Consider the following 23901-nt stretch of genomic DNA (forward strand, 5'->3'; position numbering starts at 1 on the left):
GTAACTAACTGCAGTCAGGGACCTATTATTTCCGCCCAGTTGCAGAGCAGAATCCACCCCACAATTTAAACAGGGAAAACAGCAGTGTTTAATAAATAATGCAGGGTGTGTTTTTTTTAAAGGAACGGTAAGGCAGTTCTAGGTTTAGGAAAACTCTGAACCCAGAGGAAAACCCGTTCTACTTGGGCAAAGCTGAACGCACAACAATGCATGCTGGTGCTGACTTGGAGAATAGCGTATGAGAAGGTCTGTAGAGTTAGTTCCTATACCATGGAGATGCCTTTATTGGGGAAGGGCTGTGGCTTAGGGCAGTGTTTCCCAACCTTTTGTCTCCAGCTGTTTTGAGACCACAATTCCCATCATCCCTGACCATTGGTCTTGCTAGCTAGGGATCATGGGAGTTGTGGTCCAAAAACAGCTGGAGACCCAAGGCTGGGAAACACTGGCTTAGGGGCAGAACATCTGTTTTGTGTGCATAAGGCCCGGATTCGAATCCTGAAACTTCCCAGGCTGGAAAATACCCTCTGCCTGAAACCAAGTCAAACCAGCTTTTTCCCTCAAACTTGGGTCTCTAGCTGTTGTAAGACTACAGCGCCCATCATCCCTGACCGCTGGTCCTGGTAGCTAGGGAGGATGGGAGTTGTAGTCCACTAAGAGCTAGAGACCCGAGTTTGAGAAAAACTTCAGTAAGTAGACAATACTGAACTCAATGGATAATGGTCCAATTCAGTATAAGGCAGCTGCCAATCTTTCTGTATGTGCTGGTGACGGTTTCTAAAGCCTCAACTACGTGGCTATATGAAATCTCTAATTAAGGGCCAATGGGGGGGGGGAGGGAAGAGAAATTTCAGAGCCAAGCAACTACCGTATTTTTCGCTCTATAAGACGCACCAGACCACTAGACGCACCTAGATTTTGGAGGAGGAAAACAAGAAAAAATATATTTCGAATCTCAGAAGCCAGAACAGCAAGAAGGATCGCTGCGCAGCTAAAGCAGCGATCCCTCTTGCTGTTCTGGCTTCTGTGATAGCTGCGCAGCCTGCATTCGCTCCATAAGACGCACACACATTTCCCCTTACTTTTTAGCAGGGAAAAAGTGAGTCTTATAGAGCAAAAAATATGGTACATTCCATCCTGATTCGCAGCGCCACCATTGCCCTACTACTGGTTTTCTCCAGCAGCAGGATTGAGCCCACGGAAGGTTGCGCTTCAGCTGTCGTGCCAAGGGCTCAGGCGGTCTCGCATTCCGTGGTTTCGGTGAGGCACATGCCGCAGTCACACCGAATGGCCTTGAGGTACGTGTAGAATGGGCTGACATTGGCCGCACAGTTTGGCAGCTTCACCGTCTCCAGCTTGGTCTCGTTGTAAGTGCAGACGCGGTGGTGAGCTTCGATGTAAGGGGGTTTCAGCACAGGTTTCTGGACACAAGGGAGGCAGAGAGAGAGAGAGGGAGAGAAGGAGAAGAGAGGGAGAGAGAAGATGTTAGCTTAAGTATAGCTGTATGGACATACACAACTGTCTTTGGACCAATCTTGTTTTCTCCTGCTCCAGAGGTTAGGACCCAAACTAATGGCTTCAGGTTACACAAAAGGAAATTCCGAATAATAATAATAATAATAATAATAATAATAATAATAGTTAGAATTTTATTATTACAGTCACAGACCAGTTCCGGGTCACTTACAATATCAGGAAAATCATAAAAGGCAACAGGAATACATTGAATTGCAATTGGGTATAACAGAGACAATTCAGATATAGCGGCAGTTAAAAAAATATATTAAATCCTGATCACTAAAATATATCAGTTTGGTAGTACAGCTTGTTCCCTAAGTTTTATGGCAGTCGCACAGAATTTGGCCATCATTGGCGTAATCTCTAGATCCTTGTCCTCTGCCAGGGCTTATCTATCTATCTATCTATCTATCTATCTATCTATCTATCTATCTATATCTATCTATCATCTATCATCTATGTATGTATTTATACCCCGCACATATGGCTGGGTTTCGCCAGCCACGCTGGGCTGCTCCCAACAGAATAATACAAACACGCTAAAACATCAAACACTAAAAACTTCCCTAAAGAGGGTTGCTTTCAGATGTCTTCTAAAAGTCAGATAGTTGTTTATTTCCTTGACATCCTACAGGAGGGTGTTCCACAGGGTGGGCACCACCACCAAGAAGGCCCTCTGCCTGGTTCCCTGTAACCTCACTTCTCGCAGTGAGGGAACTGCCAGGAGGCCCTCAGAGCTGGACCTCAGTGTCCGGCCTGAGCATCAGGAAGAACTTTCTGATGGTAAGAGCCATGCAGCAGTGAAACGGACTCCTGTGTTTTGATTCTATAAACGTTTAATTGTTCTAAATTGTTTTTGCTCTGAATTTTTTAGTTGTTCCTATATTATCTGTATGCCACCTTGAATCACTGTCAGGGAAAGAAGCAGGGTAGAAATAAATTACATAATAGTCATAGTTTCTGAAGGGCTGTCATGGAAGATGAAGTAAGATGGTTTTCTGCTGCTCTGGATGGTAGGACCCAAACCAGCGGTTTCAACTTACAGGAAAGGAGATTCTGACTAAACATCAGGAAGAACTTTCTGACAGAGTCAGAGCTGTTGGACAGTGGAACGGTCTGCCTCAGGAGGTTGTGGACTCTCCTTCCTTGGAGGTTTCAAAGCAGAGACTGGATGGCCATCTGTCATGGATGCTTTAGTTGGGATTCCTGCATTGTCAGAGGTTGGAACCTCGAGGTCTGTTCCAACTCTACAGTTCTGTGAGTCTATGAAAAAAGTTTGTCCTCAGCATTCACCAAAACCTGCATATAGTGAAGGTGTCAGATATGCTAGACTGGTGACTGGGAGCAGCCGCCGAGACCACATAACACCGGTCTTGAAAGACCTACATTAGCTCCCAGTGTGTTTCCGAGCACAATTCAAAGTGTTGGTGCTGACCTTTAAAGCCCTAAACGGCCTCGGTCCAGTATAACTGAAGGAGCGTCTCCACCCCCATCATTCTGCCCAGACGCTGAGGTCCAAAGCCAAGGGCCTACTGGTGGTTCCCTCGCTGAAAGAAGCCAAGTTACAGGGAACCAGGCAGAGGGCCTTCTCGGTAGTGGTACCCACCCTGTGGAACACCCTCCCACCAGATGTCAAAGAGAACAACAACTACCAGACTTTCAGAAGACATCTGAAGGCAGCCCCATTTAGGGAAGCTTTTAATGTTTGATGCATGACTGTATTTTAATATTCTGTTGGAAGCCGCCCAAAGTGGCTGAGGAAGCCCAGCCAGATGGGCAGGGTATAAATAATAAATTATTATTATATGTTGAGAGAGAATTTCACAACTTAGTGGCTGCCACAGGAGATGTCCTCTCCTGGGCTACAGCCACCCTCAGCTTCTGAGGGCGGAGGAACATGTAGGAAGGACTCCTCTGTCAGTCTTAAAACCCAGGAAGATCTGTAGAGAAGGAGGTGATCTTTCAGGGACTTGGGACTTGTGGGCTTTCCAGATCACAGCCAGTCCTTTGAATTTCCTCAGTGAGAAAGGTGAGAATGAAAGAATTTATTTCTCCATCACAAGATTTTATACACAAACACACACACGTGGGGAATCTGGCTCAGAGCTCCTGGTGTGTGGAATGAAAAGGAGTCTAAAATTAGTCACAATCTTGTTCTGCTTAATGTGCATGGACTTGCTTGCCCTGTTTTGTCACACCCACTCACAAACACCTAACAGCACAATTACCACAACTCTGAGGCAACCAAAATTAGAAGCAAACATATTACTGGGATATGGAATAAAAGGCATCCCCTGTGAGTCAGGGGCTCTATTTTAATCCCTGGGGAATTTTCTGTCGGTGGAGCAATAAAGGACAGTTCCCCCTTAAGTGCTTAAGCTGTAAGGAGCTTTCAAAATTATATAATGAGAGCATTAAGTAATTGCTTGAGAATATATTTTGCCATGCAACTACTAAGGCGTTCTTAAGAAGAAAGAGGTGGAAACCTGCCGTGTGGAATTTTTAAACAAGTGGGTCTCATTAGAGATGCAGCCCCACTGCAAATACGCAATATTCGGTGATGTCAGCTATTTGTGTGTCAGAACAAGCCATTAAAAACCTCTGGAAAGTTACAAAGTAAGGATGGCGGACAAATTCTGTTCAGTTCACATTTAATGGTAAACCAACCAAATCGGCACTTTCCAGAATAATATGTGAACTAAATCACAGCCCTCTCTCAAAATTCTCGCCCCTCCAAATTTTTCAGTTCAGTTCTCCAACCAAGTAATATGTGCAAAATTGCACACACTGTGGTAATGTGTGCATGAAAAATTGCATATATTCATGAAAATTAACTCAAAAAATGTGTGCATTTGGCAAAAATGCATATCAAAATGTGTATGTGAAAAGAAATTGGCACTAAAATGCTAGTGGGTTTTAATGAGTACCTTTCAAATATTTGTTTGTTTGTTTCATTAAATTCGTATGCTGCCCTTCATCCAAAGATCACAGGGCGGTTCGCAGCATAAAAATACAAAATGGAAACACAAAATACATAATAAAACAAAAGAAAAAGCAAGCAATAATGATGTGGAAATATGGAGAAGATTGGAAAAATAAGAAACTGAGGAATACTGAAATGGACCGATTTGCCCAGACCAAATTACAAGTTTCGTGTCCATGTGTCCTTTATTACAGAGGATAGTCCCCTCTTTGAAGGAATGTCCAAACCAAGTCCAGATTAAAGATAAAGAACCCTAAAAAGAGAGATGAAGTTGATGGACTATATGGAACTGGCGGAAATGACTGGCAGAATCCGAGACCAGGGAGAAGAGTCGGTGGAAGAAGACTGGAAAAAATTTAATTATTCACAGAAATACTGTAAAATTAATGAATGTTAGAAAAATGTTGGAATGAAGTTATATGGCTTTAGCAGAAATGTTATAAGGAATTAAGTACAAATAGATTTTCAATGTATTAAAGGGAAAAAATAAGGTTAGAATAAGTTAAGATAAATTACAGGACAGAAAACAGAGGAAGATGAAAAGGAATTGCTGAAACAGTTAATTGAAGTGGAATACAAAAAGGGAGGTGTGAGGAGGTCGTGGAAACAAGTGAATGAAAGATAAGATACTGAAATTATTGGATGTGTTTTAAATTGTGTTTGTTTTGTTAATTCAGTGTTTTAGTTCCAGTTCCAGTTACAGATAGGTAGCCGTGTTGGTCTGCCATAGTCAAAACAAAAAAAATTCCTTCCAGTAGCACCTTAAAGACCAACTAAGTTAGTTCTTGGTATGAGCTTTCGTGTGCATGCACACTTCTTCAGATACCAATCTGAAGAAGTGTGCATCTGAAGAAGTGTGCATGCACACGAAAGCTCATACCAAGAACTAACTTAGTTGGTCTTTAAGGTGCTACTGGAAGGAATTTTTTTTGTTTTGACAATGTTTTAGTGTTAGTGTTACCTAGTGTTTTTGTTTTCGTATTGTATTGTATTGTTTTGTTGAATTCTTTTTCTTTCTTTTATAGTCTTTAAACTGTTAATAAATATTATTTTTTATTAAAAAAAGAGAGAGAGAGAGTCATGGAAGGCCATTGTTATTTTGAGGAGCTTTTAAGCGGGGAACAACAAGGCTCCTTATAGTGTTTATGGTGCCTCCCCTTTCATCCCCTAACTCTAGTTCAGGAGGAAGGTCTGTGGTTCAGTGGTACAGCATCTGCACACAGAAGATGCCAGCTTTGATCCTCAGCATCTCTAGGTAGGGCTGGGAAAGAGCCCTTATCCCAACCCCTTGGGAGCCCCTGCCACTCACCTCCCAAGTCTGACAACGGCCCCAGCAGGAGTCTGTCGTAATTCGCATCGCCTTGCAGCCAGGCTTCTTGGCCAGGAAAGTGAACTCACGCACGGCACAACCAGTGAACGTTTGAAGGTTGATGCTGGGGGGCTTGGGGGCACCGGCCCAGCTGGCCAGGATGAAGAGAAGCAGTGAGCCCTGGACCATAGATGGGAGCTTCATTCTGTGAGGGAAACAGCAAAGATGGGGACTTGTTAAAGAAGCTCACCTGGGGCATGTTCTGCATCAGAACTGGGCCTTGCCAATGTCTTTGGACTCCAGTTCCCATAATCCACAGCCAGTATGGCCAACAGTTGAGGATGATGGGTATTGTAGGCCAACAACATCTGGAAGACCTACCCCATCCTTCTTCTGCATAATCAAGATCCCACCTTGAGGTCCTTAAACCAAGTTACTTCCACCACACCTTATTGCTGATATCTTGGACCTTTGACTCATTACAATGACCTCTTTTGGATGACTTGTTTTTTGTGAACAGGTTTGGCAGTGCTGAAAAACAGCTCCTCATCTGGGTGATTTATTTATTTTTTGGCAGCCAGCAAGAAAGTTCACATACACATTTATATGGTCTTCCATCACCCTCATTTGCCCTCAGTGGTATCAATAGATGACAATATCAAACTGCCCTGGGGGTTATTTGAAGGCTGGAGGAGAAATAGCTGGTGTGAATAAACAATACATGAATCGTGCGGCCAAGTCTGGCTATAATTGGCTATGTTTTTATTCACTAATATCTGAGAATAACATCATGTTATATCATCCCATCCATCTCTACTACATGGGATCATTCATGTGCCTTGTTCAAGAAGGTGGAAGGTGGAATTTAGAAAATCAATAAAAATTAATTGGCAAAATAAAAATGGAAAATCAATAAAAATCAACTGGCAAATAGGTGGTATGTATTTTGTTCTTCTAGCTTGATCAAAATTAGATAGTTAAGAGCTTAGGCGGCTTCAGCGGTGGGTGCCTGGCACCTCCCAGAATTCAGCACCCGGGTGCCCCACACCCTTTGCACCCCCCGGTAAAGATGGCCCTGAACTCAATGGGACTTGCTTTTGAGATTGCATGTATAGAGCTGTTCTGTTAGGCTTAGAAGAAATTCATACTAGTTTTACACCAGTTTTATCCTCTGTGCTTCCCCAACCCCCAAATGAATCCTGGGAACTGTAGTCTGGTGATATGAGAATTCTGTATCAGAGATCCATAACCCTTGTGTCAAAGAACTACACTTCCCAAGATTCTCAAGGAAGAGAGAAAGCCTGTTTCAGTATTTTAGGACAAAGCACAGAAATACCTGTAGGAAAACACAAGATTTAGTTTTCCATACTGGGGCAGGGGAAGGACTTGCCTAAAACAGAAGTCTTGACAAAATACAAAACCTAGTGCTGGAGCAGGAGATTTCTCTTCCAGGACAGTAAAGTACAGGCTTATTAGCAGCCATTACTAAGTTGTTAATGATGCTCATTTTATCCTTGTAACAACCCAGAAATGGAAGGAGGGAGGGGCAGTGGGTGGGTTTATGGGTAGTGATAGTTAAAGCTATGATTTTCCCAGTAGTGATGTATGGAAGTGAGAGCTGGACCATAAAGAAGGCTGATCGCCGAAGAATTGATGCTTTTGAATTATGGTGCTGGAGGAGACTCTTGAGAGTCCCATGGACTGCAAGAAGATCAAACCTCTCCATTCTGAAGGAAATCAGCCCTGAGTGCTCACTGGAAGGACAGATCCTGAAGCTGAGGCTCCAATACTTTGGCCACCTCATGAGAAGAGAAGACTCCCTGGAAAAGACCCTGATGCTGGGAAAGATTGAGGGCACAAGGAGAAGGGGACAACAGAGGAAGAGATGGTTGGACAGTGTTCTCGAAGCTACCAGCATGAGTTTGACCAAACTATGGGAGGCAGTGGAAGACAGGAGTGCCTGGCGTGCTCTGGTCCATGGGGCCACGAAGAGTCAGACATGACTAAACAACTAAACAACAACAACAACAACAACAAAGGCCTTGGTAAGGCCTTAAGCTCAGGTCTCCCCATTCCAAGTCCAAAACTATAAGCCAGCAGTAGCCTTCAGGGTTGCCATATTTCAAAAAATAAAAACACCCTGGAAGTTGCTGAGCTTTTTTTTTATTTTTTAGACAAACCCCAAGGATCCCTAAGATCCAGAACAAAGAACCACCTCTCGGAAATTTCCCTTTGAAATTCTGGAAATGTCCAGTAAATTCCGGACATATGGCAGCCCTAGTTATAGTTTTATTATTAATGAAACTCACTTTCCATATACACTTATTTTTATATGAATCCAGACAATGTGGAAGTCCTAGAAGGACACTGGTGCTTTGGGCAAGTCTGTCTGTGGGTTATGGGTTGGTTTTGCTCCTGTTTGGTGTACTAGCGAAGCTGGAAGATGATTGATGATAGATAGATAGATAGATAGATAGATAGATAGATAGATAGATAGATAGATGATAGATAGATAGATAGATGATAGATGATAGATAGATAGATAGATAGATAGATAGATAGATAGATAGATAGATAGATAGATAGATAGATAGATAGATAGATAGATGATAGATAGATAACATGTTGCCTTCCAGAAGTTTTGTTGGACTACAAATCCCATCATCTCCTGCAAGGATGGCTAATGAACAGAGATGATGGAAGTTGTAGTCCAACAAAACTTCTGGAAGGCCACATGTTATCCATCTATCATCTATCTATCTATCTATCTATCTATCTATCTATCTATCTATCTATCTATCTATTAATCATCTATCATCATCTATCATCTATCATCTATCTATCATCTATCTATCTATCTATATCTATCTATCTATTTATCTATCATCTATCATCTTCCAGCTTCCAGCTTTTCCATCGCTGGTATAAATATCTACCTATCCATCTATGTATCTACCTGTGATGGGGAACCTGTGGCCCTCCAGATATTGCCGAACAACAATTCCCTTCCTCGTTGATTATTGGTCATCCTGGTGATGGGAGTTATAGTTCAACATCATCTTGACGGATCCAGGTTCCTCATTCCTGTTTCAATTTTTTTCCTGGTGCCCAGCTGGGACCATTTTCCAAATACGAAAGCCAGGCCATTTTTCTCATCTCTCTTTAAAAGAAATAGACCCATTTCAATGAACCTTTCTGTGGCCGTCGATTGCCTTCGTTCGCTGTTACCTCCTGGTTGCCTCTAGACCAGCTGCAAACAGTGACCTGCACCTTGCCGAAAGACAAGAGACTCTCTTACCTAGCTTGAGGAATGCCCCTCGCTGCTCCAGCTGCGGTTCTGCAAGGCGGTTGCTTGCCAAAGGACGGGAGACGGCCTCCTCCTCTGTCAGTGTCAGCTCTTGCCAGAGCTCCTTGCCAGCTGCTACTAGGCTGCTTAATTGCTCAAATTTATAGAAAAGGCTGTGTCAGTCAAACCACAATGGAGGCAGATCCTTACTTGAACACGCAGCGGCATCAAAGGCGATGGGTTAGAAAAAGGAGCCTTTCGTTCCCAGAGCTAAGTTCAGGGATATTGTGTGGGTTTTTCCCCCTCTCCCGAACATCACCCGAGTGGAACAAAAGGGAGCAACTTGGTGGGGCTGCAGGATCGTGGCAAGGAAAAAATGAGCAGGCCACTGGATCTCACCCCCGCCCTCCTTCGTGGCACTTTCCACTCCCTTGGCATTCAGAACGGTGCAAAGTCAGTCTCCCAGGTATCCGTTATCCCAGGAAAAGCAAGAGCTTTCGCACAATAAGGAGAGCATCTGCCAACAAAACCTCGAGTTCAATTTCACTGCCTTAGCTCCTTTGTTGTGTGAGGGTGGGGGGGTGGGGGGGTGGCCCGCACATTTCCTAATTCCGTGCAGTGATTATTGCAAGGTGTGCGTAACCATGTAAACTTTGCAAATCGCTAAGGAGTCGGCTGGCCCTTGGTTTTCTGTAAGGGTTTTCTTTACACTGCAGGTGTAAAGAAAAAGGAAAAGAAGTGAAAGTAAGAAAACGGTGCTGTATTTGGGGAAGTCTGCTTGCAATAAATGTGCATATTAGGCAAAATTGCACACCAAACCATGAATCTTCGGTGTGTGTGTGTGTGTGTGTGTGTGTGTGTGTGTGTGTGAGAGAGAGAGAGAGAGAGAGAGAGAGAGAGAGAGAGAACTACTGATGAAATTCTCATGAGGAATTTCATAGGAACCTAGGAAGTTGCCTTCTATTGAGGCAGACCCTTTGTCCGTCTAGCTCCATACTGTATGCGCTGACTGGCAGCTGCTGCCCAGCATTTCAGGCAGGGGGCATTCAAAGGCCCACCTGGAGATTCCATGGAATACTGAACTTGCAAAGCAGATGCTCTGCCAGTATAATAATTATTAATTAATTATTATTTATTATTTATACCCCGCCCATCTGGCTGAGTCTCCCCAGCCACTCTGGGCGGCTCCCAATCAAATGTTAAAAACAGTGCAGCATTAAATATTAAAAACTTCCCTAAACAGGGCTACCTTCAGATGTCTTTTTAAGATAGGATAGCTGCTTATTTCCTTCACATCTGAAGGGAGGGTGTTCCACAGAGTGGGCGCCACTACCGAGAAGGCCCTCTGTCTGATTCCCTGTAACCTCACATCTCGCAATGAGGGAACCGCCAGAAGGCCCTCGGCACTGGATCTCAGTGTCCGGGCTGAACGATGGGGGTGGAGACGCTCCTTCAGGTATACAGGACCGAGGCCGTTTAGGGCTTTAAAGGTCAGCACCAACCCTTTGAATTGTGCTCGGAAACGTACTGGGAGCCAATGAGCAATGGCCCTTCTCAATAACTCAGAGAAAGGGCATGAGAGAGAAAGAGAGAGAGAGAACTAGCTGGTGTGGAAATGTAGCTAACTCAAGTCACCTCCAGACTTGATTACTGTAACTCACTCTACGTGGGGCTGCCCTTGAGACGGACCCAAAAACTCCAGTGGTTGCAGAATGCAGTGGCGAGACTCCTTACGGGGTCCTCGCTGTGGGATCACATTCACCCGGTGCTATACCAGCTGCACTGGCTCCCAGTGGAGTACAGGATCAGCTTCAAGGTGCTTGTTTTAACCTTTAAAGCCCTATACAGCCTAGGACCCTCGTACCTACGAAACCGCCTCTCCTGGTATGTCCCACGGAGGACCTTACGGTCTTCAAACAAAAACATCTTGGAGATCCCAGGCTACAGGGAGGTTAGGCTGGCCTCAACCAGAGCCAGGGCTTTTTCGGCTGTGGCCCCGATCTGGTGGAACGCTCTATCACAAGAGACTAGGGCACTGCGGGACTTGACATCTTTCCACAGGGCTTAAAAGACAGAGCTGTTCCACCAGGCCTTTGGCCAAGACACAGTCTGACCCCCTCCTTTGGTAATCCTCATAGAACTCTAGCCCAATGGTTGCCATTAATTTGATTCTGAATTGATTTTAGAACGAATTGATTTTAGAATGTATTTCAATTAATTGATTGTGGTTTTATGTAAACTGTGTTACTTTTACTGTTGTTAGCCGCTCTGAGCCCGGCTTCGGCTGGGGAGGGCGGGATATAAATAAAATTTATTATTATTATTATTATTAGGCTGGGAAAACGAAAAGTTAAGGGAAAACCATAATTGGCCAGTTCATCCTTCTCTATCCAATCCCCAAAGTGCCTCTTGGAGACATATCTATGACAAGGTAAAAGGCAATATGAAATGAAAGTTCTACTTGTTTTTCCTGTATAGTCAATCAGGTGTCGTCTGATGTGTCCTGCAGGCTTATATAGTTCAGAAAAGGGTCACGCAAGACAACCAAATCAATGTCTACCAAAGTGTTAGAAGTCAAGGGGGAAGTCCCCTTTTCCATCCATTCACATAAACTGTGGAAAAAGTTTTGGGGGGGGGGGTTTGCACACATGCATGCACACAGATACACCTTGAATTGATTCTCTCACCCCATACATTTTTTCAAAAGTCGCTGTTTATAAACGTTGCCCTGGCAACGGTGATGCTGAATGGCAGCTGTGTTGCCTGTGAGACATGACACATCTCTCCAAACACCAGCTTGTCCCTTGCCCTCCTGCCAGACGCTCATCTCACTGTTGATGGCCTCCCAGCCAGACAACCCATCACTGCCGCAACCACCTCACTCCTTGCACCATTTGGGTGGTTGACTAGCGCCGACAGGATTAGCCCTGAAGTTATAAACCGAATGGTCCCTGATGTTACATTTCCTGCAGATTCAAAATTACACCATCAGTCAGAAAGCTATCTGGTCCAAACTCTGGTGGTAAAGAGACCATCTGAAATTGCTTAACTGGTCCAGTGGTTTATCATGGAATTCTACTCAATATTGATCCAGAGCAGATTCCAACGTAAACTTAGCAGAGTAAAAACTTAAATATGTTGCAGGATTCCCCAAAAATAGACCAGAGGCAGACATCTGAAGGCAGCCCTATTTAGGGAAGCTTTTAATGTTTAATGTTTAATAGACTATTGTATTTTAATATTCTGTTGGGGTATAAATAATAAATTATTATTATTATTATTATTATTATTATTATTATTATTATTATTATTATTTCATCCAGCAGAGCTTTACTGCTACTGAAGACAAAGTGAGCATAATGGTCACAAATCCAATACATTCAGGACTGGCAATGCCCATAAGAAATCCAGTTGCAGAAGACTTAACTCAAACTTAAAATAACTTATAAGAAATCTAAAACGTAACACTAAGCATACTATGTACAGAACACCACACCAGAAGGAAAAGAGATAGAAAGAGAAAAGTGAAAACCAGGCTCCTTCTGGTCTTACTTTTACGGTCGGCATGACCTTGACAGAAAAGAGATAAGAGAACCAGTTTAAGCCAGTTCTACTCAACTTCTCTGAAGGAATAACCCAAACATCACGAACCTTCTGCTTGTTTCTTTCACACAGAGAAGCTTCCAGAACCCTCTTGAATTAATTAGAATAGGAAAGATCTCAACACATCAGATCAATACTTTCTGCACTAAGAAACGCAAATGGACATGGTTTTCAACCAGTGTGCCCTGGGGTTCCTTGAATGATGGTCAGGGGTGCCGTGGGCAACACTGGCCTCTGTCCCTCTTTCCTTCTCTGATACCCTCTTGCGTCTCTGACTCCCAAAGGCTTGCACAGCTGTTTGTTGCAGCAGCCCTGGCTATATGCTCCACAGGCAAATGGTACCTCTGGTCAGGGTGCTGGTTGCCAAGAGCTGAGGTGGCCTCGGAGTAAGTAAGCAAGCAAGCAAGCAAACGAGCGAGCAGGAGAGCCCAGCCAGCCAATTCGCCAACCCTTGTTATTGGGAATGGATGGACAAGTCCCAGGCCCCTTCTGGTTCCCTCACTGCGAGAAGCAAGGTTACAGGGGAGCAGGCAGAGGACCTTCTCGGTGTTGGTTTCTATTTCCCTCACTGAGCAGCAACTGCAGTCACAAGACATTGTTTTGCATTCCACAGTCCAAGTTACTGTTTCCGAGAGGTGTTGCTTCTCTGCTCTCACAGAGGCAAGATGCATGTTTGTATTCTCTCAGCATAGAGTGGAAATAAAGTTAAGAATGTGGCACATACTGCTTATCCTTCTGCTGTGTGGACTACTCTGCTTGGGCTCAAGATAAGACGAGCCTGTATCAGCTTCAGATGGGCCGAAGCTGGTCAAAATCTCACACTCGGTAGTGGCACCCGCCCTGTGGAATGCCCTCCCACCAGATGTCAAGGAAATAAACAACTCTCTGACTTTTAGAAGACATCTGAAGGCAACCCTGTTTAGGGAAGTTTTTAATGTTTGGTGTTTTATCGTGTTTTTAATATTCTGTTGGGAGCTGCCCAGAGTGGCTAGGGAAACCCAGCCAGATGGGTGGGGTTTAAATAACAAATGATTATTATCATTGTTGCTGTTGTTGTTGTTAGTGGCCACATTCCCTCAGATGCAGCCTGTCAGGGGTTGCTTATCGAAACTGGCAGTGGGATCAGAAGCTGTGGTAAATGGCAGCCTGGGAGACAGCTTTCTGTGTGGCAGCCCCTAAACTGTAGAACTCCCTCCTCACAGAGATGCACAGAGAGCCAGCGTGGTGTAGTGGTTAAGAGCGGTAGTCTTGTAATCTGGTGAACCGGGTTCGCGTCTCCGCTCCTCCACATTCAGCTGCTGGGTGACCTTGGGCCAGTCACACTTCTCTGAAGTCTCTCAGCCCCACTCACCTCACAGAGTGTTTGTTGTGGGGGAGGAAGGGAAAGGAGAATGTTAGCCGCTTTGAGACTCCTTAAGAGGAGTGATAAAGCGGGATATCAAATCCAAACTCTTCTACTCTTCTTAAGCACCATCATTCTCCAGCTGATGATGTATGCTGAAGACATAAGAAGGGCCTGCTGGATTGGGGCAATGGCCAGTCTGGTCCAGTATCCTGTTCTAACAGTGGCTACACAGATTACCTGTGAGAAGCAGGCAAGCAGGGTCTGAGCAGAAGAGCATCCTCCTTTCCTGTGGTTTCTAGCCAGAGGCGTACCTAGGGCTTAGTGAAACTGGCCCCTGCTGGTGTGAGTTTATGTGGGCACAGGTCCTTCTGCTTTACAGGTGGAGCTGGGAAGCTGCTGTGCAGGAGATCTGCTCCTGCCTCTTATTTATTTCACAAATGGGTGGGGTATAAATCAATTATTATTATTATTATTATTATTATTATTATTATTAATCAGTGGGGTTCTGTTTTCAAAGTCTCATTCCCACCCGCAAATTCTCATGCCATTTCTATGGATCGGGACCGTCTCATCTTTTAAATACGGAGAAGCACACACCCATCTTACTTTCTTTGAGAAACTCCTATATTCCACCTTGCTTTCCATTTCTTGTGGAAAGGCTCGTATGACAATGAAACGGTCTGAATCCCATAATCCCTTCCCTCTGGCTCAGAGACTGAAGTTGAAGCTTTACAACCATAGAGACTCTATATCTTATGTCATCGTTGGGTGGTTTGATTTTCCTATTGTTCCTGACCAGCAGGCTGGAAAAGAAAACCTCATTCTGACATGCTACTACATCCTTTTAAAAAAATTAAAATTAAAATAAATAAAGTTTCCAAGATTGCAAACTTTATTTATCACCAAGGCAATCAAAAAAAGCTTTCGGGGAGGGATGGGGAGCTGCCTGCCTCCCTGCTCCAAGAGGAGAGACAGTTGCAAGAAGTCAGTTTCCCTTAGCCTAAAATGCATGCAAAGAATGTGCTCGTGAACAAAACACAAGTTATAGTTGGGAGTGAAACCAATTCAGCATCTGTGAAATTAACGATGCTCACCTGTTCAAAGAAATCTCAGTAGTTTCATCCAACGGGTTTTAAGTGCTTAAATCTGCCTAAAAATTGCATACAGCTAAAACAATAGTTTTGACCTAAGGGAATAGGGAGAAGAAGAATACTTGGGACTTATAAAGGAAAAGGTAAAGGGACCCCTGACCATTAGGTCCAGTCGAGGCCGACTCTGGGGTTGTGGCGCTCATCTCGCTTTATTGGCCAAGGGAGCCGGCGTACAGCTTCCGGGTCATGTGGCCAGCATGCCTAAGCTGCTTCTGGTGAACCAGAGCAGCGCACAGAAACACCGTTTACCTTCCCGCCGGAGTGGTACCTATTTATCTACTTGCACTTTGACGTGCTTTCAAACTGCTAGGTTGGCAGGAGCAGGGACCGAGGAACGGGAGCTCATCCCGTCGCAGGGATTTGAACTGCCGACCTTCTGATCAGCAAGTCCTAGGCTCTGTGGCGCTACCCGTGCACTACCTGTGTCCCGATTTGGGACTTATAGGATCATCGAATTGTAAAGTTGGAAGTAACCATAAAGGCTGACTAGTTCAGCTTCCTGCAATACAGGAATCACAGCTAAAGATGACTACAGATGCAGTGATGTCCAAACTTTTTTCAAAGAGGGCCAGATTTGATGAAATGAAGGGCCGTGAGGGCCAGCCGAAGGGCCGACCATAGTTGCTGAGCTTTATTTAGGATTGAAGCTGTTGAACTTTAATTGGGGGGGAGGTTAAGTTGTTGCTTGTTGAGCTTTTTTTTTAGGGTTGAAGTTGTCGAGGGTTTTTTAGGATTTTGCCCCAGGAAATAAACTGCCACAGGGGCCGGATTTAACCAACCGGTGGGCCAAATTAGGCCCCCAAAACAGACTTTGGACATGCCTGACAGATGACCATCCAACCTCTCTTTAAAAGCCTGCAATGATGGAAATATAGAGTTATAATATGTTAAGAATAGAGTTAAGATAAATGAAAGATGGTAAGGATTTGCTGATTTGATTATGTAAATGGGAATACAAGAAGGGGAGGTGTGAGGAGGTCAAAGAAACAAGCAAATGAGTTTAAAGTTATGAAAAACGGATTTTTTTTAAAAAAATTACTTTCTTTTTTGTCTTTTGTATGTTGTATTTTTCTTTTTATTTTCTTTTTTCATGTATTTTTGTATTCTTGTTTTTGTCTATGTAAAACTTTAATAAATATTTCATTTAAAAGCCTGCAATGCAGGAGAGCCCATTACCTTCTAAGGTGGTCTGTTCCACTGTTGAACAGCTCTTACCTTCAGAAAGTTTTTCTTGGTGCTTAGTCGGTCTCTTTCTTGTAACTTGGAGTCATTGTTTCAAGTCCTACCCTCCAGAACAGGAGAAAACAAGCTTGTTCCCTCTCCCATGGGACAGTCCTTGAGATATTTGAAGAGGGCTATCCTATCTCCTCTCAGTCTCCTCTTTTCCAGGCTAAACATACCCAGCTCCTTCAACCGTTCCTCATCAGGCTTGGTTTCCAGACCCTTGATCGTCTTGGTTGCCCTCTTCTGCACACCTTCCAGCGTCTCAATATCCATCTTCTTTTAAATAGATGGTTACATTTTTAAAACATGTCTGGGAGGATTGGACCAGAAGATGTTGGGTTTGCTTCCATCTCTGAGGTTTCCAGGGTTTCAGAGAGGTAGTCTTTTCCAGCCCTGCCTGCAGGTGTCAGGAATCGAACCCATGACCTTCTGCATGCAAAGCATCCCCCCTACCTCTGAGCTGCAACTCATCTCCAAACAATTACAAGCAGCATAAGAATTCTAGGGCAAGGATGCCCAATTCATAACATGGATTTTATGAGCCCTGCTACCTGCTGAAAGAACAGCTTAATTAGACTCTCCTGTCCCTGAACTGTTCCCTGCCCCACCTGGTCATGATAAAAAGTACTATTTAACTTGAAAGAATTGATGACGGGGTCTACTGCTTTCCTCTTCCCTCCATAGTCCTGTTACCTTTTATGTTACATATTTATTTTTTAGGGTTATTTGCCCATAGGCAGGGACTGTCTTGTTTCAATGGATTGCACATAAGCTGCTTTGAGAGACTTTTCGGCGGAGGAGTGGGGTAAAAAGGTAAATGCATCAGTGCATACATGCATACATGCATAAAGGTAAAGGTAAAGGGACTCCTAACCATTAGGTCCAGTCATGGCCGACTCTGGGGTTGCGGCGCTCATCTCACTTTACTGGCCGAGGGAGCCGGCGTACTGCTTCCAGGTCATGTGGCCAGCATGACTAAGCTGCTTCTGGCGAACCAGAGCAGCTCACGGAAAAGCCGTTTACCTTCCTGCCAGAGTGGTACCTATTTATCTACTTGCACTTTGACGTGCTTTCGAACTGCAAGGTTTGCAGGAGCAGGGACCGAGCAACGGGAGCTCACCCCGTTGCGGGGATTCAAACCACCAACCTTCTGATCGGCAAGTCCTAGGCTCTGTGGTTTAACCCACAGCACCACACGTGTCCCTGCATACATGCATAGTGCCTTGCTAACTGCCACCTGAAACTGCTGGTACTATTGTATGGAAAACCAATAAAATATAATTATAAAAAAAAGAAAGAAACTGCTGTTTACACAGGTTGCTTTGACCTTCAACCTGCAGGTATATCACCACCCATATCCTGCCCAGGTGGAAAAGGGGAGAGTTGTTTCGTGATGAACGATAGAATGTCTTTCTTTCTTTCTTTCTTTCTTTCTTTCTTTCTTTCTTTCTTTCTTTCTTTCTTTCTTTCTTTCTTTCTTTCTTTCTCCTTCTTCTTCTTCTTCTTCTTCTTCTTCTTCTTCTTCTTCTTTAGCCAATGATAGCTTTACCCAAATTAATCTCTGCTCCTTTTTTGAGTGCAAATTCTTGATTTGTGCCAAAACAAAGTAATTGTTGCTCTTATCAGCTCCTGATCTGTGTTCAGTTCCAACGGAACTCAAAAGAGTTCACAACCGAGGCCATTGTGAAATTGATCCGACTTTCCCCTTTCAGTTAATTAATCAGAACTGAATCAAGCAGTTCCTGCTTATGTTTCCAGTAAATGTAATGCTATTCTCCAAAGCAACGTTTCCAACTTATTTTCATTGGCATCAAACTTCGACACACAGAGAAGCTCCTTCTGGAAAAAGCCATGCCCCCCAAAGACTAAAGCAGACTAAAGCGGGAGAGAGGGATTTTCTGGGGCCATTGAGTTGGAAAGGATTAGCTAAGGGCAATTAAAGGAAGGGCAGGGTCAGAGGAGGTCAAGGCCTGGAACAATAGTGATACTTGATACTGCAGCATTATAGGCTGCCTCCTTTCTGACATCTCAAAATATTGCCAGCATGGCTAAACCTTCTGGCGCCTGGCATCTTTTTGAAGGCAGACAAAGCCTACGGGGGTGCAGTGTAGCGATTTGGGTGCTGGACCAGGACCTGGGAGACCAATGGTCTAGTCCAGTGTTTTTCAACCACTGTTCCGCGGCACACTAGTGTGCCGTGAGATGTTGCCTGGTGTGCCGTGGGAAAAATTGAAAAATTCGAAAGATTTTTTTTAAAAAAATGTCAAATTTTCACCCACTAGGCAGGCGCCGGACTGTGTCCACCCTATTTTCCATCCGTCCTGGGTGGGGATCAGATCTGATGGGATCGGATGTGAGCGGACAGGCGGTCCGCTCTCCGATTCCCCATAGAGAGCAGCGGGGCTCTGACATCTCCCTCTCCGCACACAGTGCGGGGACGGAGCTGTCATCCGCCGGCTCAGCGGGGATCAGCGGATTGATCCCCGCTGAGGAGAGAACGGTCCGCAACATTTTTGTTTTCCATTAAAGAAAAAAATATTAAACATTTTCTAATGGTGGTGTGCCCCGTGATTTTTTTTTCATAAAACAAGTGTGCCTTTGCCCAAAAAAGGTTGAAAAACACTGGTCTAGTCCCCACTCATCCATGAAACTCATTGGGTGACCCTGAACCAGTCGCTGCCTCTCCACCTAACCTACCTTTGAAGGAAAGGCAGAATACAAATGCATTCATTCGTTGCTTTGTTTTAAATTTATTTAAGCTATAAATTGCTTAAAGGCATTTCAGTAGGCCCTTTAAGGAAGTGTGCTGTTTTCATGATTAGCTTTAATTGGACTTTTTGCAATTGTTTACGTGCGCAGCTTAGCATCTAAGATAATTACGAGGGGTATAAATGGCTTAAATATACAAAAACAGAACCATAGTAATTTAGGTAACTCCTATACCATACCTTTAAAGCACATAAAAGGTAAAGGGACCCCTGACCATTAGGTCCAGTTGTGGATGATTCTGTGGTTGCGGCGCTCATCTCGCTTTATTGGCCAAGGGAGCCGGCGTGCAGCTTCCGGGTCATGTGGCCAGCATGACTAAGCCGCTTCTGGTGAACCAGAGCAGTGCACGGAAACGCCATTTACCTTCCTGCCGGAGTGGTACCTATTTATCTACTTGCACTTTTATATGCTTTTGAACTGCTAGGTTGGCAGGAGCAGGGACCGAGCAACGGGAACTCACCCCGTCGCGGGGATTCAAACCACCGACCTTCTGATCAGCAAGTCCTAGGCTCTGTGGTTTAACCCACAGCGCCACCCGCATCCCTTTTAAAGCACATTTGTTGTTGTTGTTTAGCCGTGTCTGAACTAACAGGGAGGATAAGAGGAGATAGGGTACAAAAAGTGAATAAGGAGGGGGCTATCTTTAAGGAATACATCAAAATCGATGTGGGGAAAGTAGAATTTCTGACAGATACTGAGTGAATCCAGAAAATGATTGGAGTGAAAGGAGAGTAAAGTCAAGATAGAAGAAGAGATTAAAGAAATAATGAGAAATTAGCGTTTAAGCTAATTAGAAAAATAAAGTAGCGTAACAGCTGGAAGTCAAGTCACTTGGTGGGTGTCCGTGTGGGGTAGGTGTGTAGGTATGTTGATATGTATAGTATAAAGGTAAAGGGTAAAGGGACCCCTGACCATTAGGTCCAGTCGTGACTGACTCTGGGCGCTCATCTCACTTTATTGGCCGAGGGAGCCAGCGTACAGCTTCCGGGTCATGTGGCCAGCAGGACTAAGCCACTTCTGGCGAACCAGAGCAGCGCACAGCGACACCGTTTACCTTCCCAACGGAGCAGTGCCTATTTATCTACTTGCACTCTGACGTGCTTTCAAACTGCTAGGTTGGCAGGTCTAGTATAGGTAGGTATTATATAGAGTAATGTAGGCATGTTTTAAGGTAAAGGTAAAGGTAAAGGTACCCTGCCCGTTCGGGCCAGTCTTGACAGACTCTGGGGTTGTGTGCCCATCTCACTTAAGAGGCCAGGGGCCAGCGCTGTCCGAAGACACTTCCGGGTCACGTGGCCAGCGTGACATCGCTGCTCTGGCGAGCCAGAGCCGCACACGGAAACGCCGTTTACCTTCCCGCTGGTAAGCGGTCCCTATTTATCTACTTGCACCCGAGGGTGCTTTCGAACTGCTAGGTTGGCAGGCGCTGGGACCGAAAGACGGGAGCGCACCCCGCCGCGGGGATTCGAACCGCCGACCTTTCGATCGGCAAGCCCTAGGCGCTGAGGCTTTTACCCACAGCGCCACCCGCGTCCCTCCACCACGCATAGGCATGTTTTATTTTATGAAAATCAGGTAGTGTGTTGTGTACGTGAATTGTGTAAATGTATATGTATGTGTTTTGTATGTTAATAATAATAAAAAGGTGCACAGAAAAGGGCAAGCAAGATGATCAGGGGTCTGGAAATCAAGTCTCACGAAGAACGGTTGAGTGACTTGGGGGTGTTTAGCCTGGATAAGGAGACTGAGCGGTGATCTGATAGGCACCGTCAAGGGTCAGTCACACAGAAGATGAGGCCAACTTGTTTTCTGTTGCTCCAGAGGGCAGGAATCAACTCCTGGATTCAAATTACAGTGGTACCTCGGGTTAGATACGATTCAGGTTACAGACTCCGCTAAGCCAAAAATAGTTCCTCAGGTTAAGAACCTTGCTTCAGGATGAGAACAGAAATCGCGCAGCTGCGGCAGTGGGAGGTCCCATTAGCTAAAGTGGTACCTCAGTTTAAGAACAATTTCAGGTTAAGAACGGACCTCTGGAACGAATTAAGTACGTAACCAGAGGTACCACTGTACAAGAAAGCAGATTCAGAAGGCAGTGGACTCTCCTTCCTTGGAGGTTTTTAAAGAGAGGTTGGATGGGCATCTGTCAGGGATTATTTAGCTGATCATTCCTGCATTGCAGGGGGGGTTGGACTGGTTGACCACCGAGTTCCCTTCCACTTCTACAATTCTGTCACCCAGTTTGTCTCGACAGGAAAAAGAATCATGAGACAGCCGCTCGTTTTAACACACTTGGTTATGACCTGTGCAGACTGCGTCCGCTAAGCTTAATGGAACAGCATTCAAGCTGCCATTGTGAACAGGTGGCAAAATGTATCTGTTTGGCTTAATTGCCAGGGAAAACAGAAGTTCGCAACTAAGCCATTGAGAGGGATTCCTGCTCTCCCTTTTAGTCGGCTCTGAATTCGTTACTAGGGCAAGAAATCCAGTTGTTTGCAACATGGTAGGAAAACGTACGCAGGGTGTGGGTGAGCCTGAACTGGAGGGGGATACTTTCATTTAAAAAAGAAAAGATCTCGTTTATTTTTATTTTTAGTCATATCTCCACCCCTGCCCTCCATTACTCACCCTACTGTGAAGGGATCATTCCTTTGAGCAAAGCCTGAAACTACCCAAAGAGTTTATTTCGTGTCTGGGAATGGAGGCAATTCATCTAAGGCTTCACTGTTGGTGCCGGCCCTATCCTTAGACAGGAGAAGCATCTGTAGAACTGGCCCACCTATGGGGCTGGGTGAGGTGGTTACCTCAGACGGCACCCCCTGACTGCTTGGGGGGGTTGGGGCCATTCCTGAACTCGCTTGGTTCTGTGTGGGTTTTTCAGAACACCAATGAGATCCGGATGAGCCCTGACAAAGCTGAGTGCTGTTTAATGGTGCATTATTTTTAAAGGAGGAGCAAGCGGCCTGCGTTGACTGGATTTCAGAAAGAAAACAGTGTTTCCTTTGTCACGCCGAGGAGAGCCGTTAGTTCAGTGATCATCGGCACTTGGAATCTACTCTGAAATCACAGGCCATGTGCGAATCAATTATTGTCTAATGACAGGCGTGTGCAAAGGATGTCATAATATCGTCTTTGTCCCTGTGAGATAATCTGTGAACTAATTAGCACTGTCTGAATTCCACATTTCCTTCTCACTGAAGCAAGCCAGGAAGGGTAATTCTCAGAAGTCAGGATGAAACCTTTCCCAGAGAATTGTCCTCTTCGGCAGAGGGTGGTGAACCTACGGCCCTCCCCATGTTTTTGGGTGACAACCCCCAACAGCATGTCCAACAATCTCTAGAGGTCCATAGATTCTCCATTCCTGAAATAATTTTCTTCTTGTTGTTGTTAATTTATATGCCACTTAGGTACCAAAATGGCTTCTAAGCTGTTTCTAAAACTAGGGACGTATCCAAACCATTCATTTAAGGCCCTTTAGGCTTCCCCTAAAGATGTACAGCTTGTATAGAGTACTGGGAGTTGTTAGAAGAAACTTTTCAAACTACAGTTCCCAGAATTCTTGGGAGGAGAGAGCCAAGGATTGTTAGCAAGGCTGAGAGAGGAGTCTTGTCGTCTATGCAGCCCAGGAACCCGGTACACACAGCCGAGGCTTGCACCCCAGGGAGGTCATTTTGGTGCTAACGGAGCAATTTGGCTTCGCCCTCGGCGGCACACTCCATTGTCTCCCGAGACAAATGCCAACCATAAATATGCTTTGAATGCACAGCATGGGTGTGACTGAGGATTCTTATCCCTGCAGCAAAGGCGTTGCTGCCCTTTAGTTGGAATCCGTAAACAAACGGTGCTGCGAGGGATCAAAACAGGATCCCCTCTGCAACCACAGCATAGAGATCGGAAAATATAGGACGCACAAGAAGACAGGGAAGCAGTTCCGGCTCCCAGCTGGAAAACTACAGAATACTATAATACAGAGACAGACCGTAGAGAGGTCATAGAATCATAGAGTTGGAAGAGACCACAAGGGCCATCGAGTCCAACCCCCTGCCAAACAGGAAACACCATCAGAGCACTCCTGACATGTGGTTGTCAAGCCTCTGCTTAAAGACCTCCAAAGAAGGAGACTCCACCACACTCCTTGGCAGCAAATTCCACTGTCGAACAGCTCTTACTGTCAGGAAGTTCTTCCTAATGTTTAGGTGGAATCTTCTTTCTTGTGGTTTGGATCCATTGCTCCATGTCCGCTTCTCTGGAGCAGCAGAAAACAACCTTTCTCCCTCCTCTATGTGACATCCTTTTATATATTTGAACATGGCTATCATATCATAGGTGGAGGGTGCTTTACCCAATCTTAAATTGCAGGCAGAGCTGGGAGTGACTGTTCCAAGCAGGGAGAGATGGAAGGGTCAACCGTGCACCGAATATACCCAGCTCTATCTCTCGGTCATGTCTGAATCAAGAGAGGCCATGCAAACCCACGCCAGGAGCTCAGATGAATGCATGATGGTAATATGAAGGCGCTGTGAGTGGGCGGTTTCTGAGTCTGGATGGGATTACAGAACTGTCAAGTTGGAAGGGACCCCAGGGGTCATCTAGTCCAACCCTCTGCAAAGCAGGGGAATATCAGCTAAAGCATCCGTGACAGATAATCATCATCATCATCATCATCTGGCTGGGTTTCCTCAGCCACTCTGGGCGGCTTCCAACAGAATATTAAAA

At 44.9% G+C, this 23901-nt stretch overlaps 1 protein-coding gene across 1 annotated transcript; it reads right to left on the bottom strand.

Annotated features, from left to right (window-relative positions):
• Positions 1–1129: 1129 nt before the first annotated feature.
• Positions 1130–9560, bottom strand: GPHB5 (glycoprotein hormone subunit beta 5). Its single transcript, XM_081916178.1, has 3 exons — positions 9106–9560; positions 5808–6012; positions 1130–1418 (listed from the first exon to the last, which is right to left on the bottom strand). Exons 2-3 carry the CDS (start codon positions 6009–6011, stop codon positions 1230–1232), a joined length of 393 nt encoding a protein of 130 aa, XP_081772304.1. The 5' UTR covers position 6012; positions 9106–9560; the 3' UTR covers positions 1130–1229.
• Positions 9561–23901: the final 14341 nt, after the last annotated feature.

The sequence above is a fragment of the Podarcis melisellensis genome (genome assembly GCF_964234715.1).
Source record: "Podarcis melisellensis genome assembly, chromosome: 1".
NCBI classification, from domain to species: domain Eukaryota; kingdom Metazoa; phylum Chordata; class Lepidosauria; order Squamata; family Lacertidae; genus Podarcis; species Podarcis melisellensis.

Bases quoted from the DNA above. Each gene is read 5' to 3' on its own strand.
- GPHB5 (XM_081916178.1), bottom strand. From the start codon at position 6,011: ATGAAGCTCCCATCTATGGTCCAGGGCTCACTGCTTCTCTTCATCCTG. The intron at 1,419-5,807 runs GTGAGTGGCAGG...CCTTGTGTCCAG, and splicing joins GCCGTTGTCAGACTTGGGAG to AAACCTGTGCTGAAACCCCC.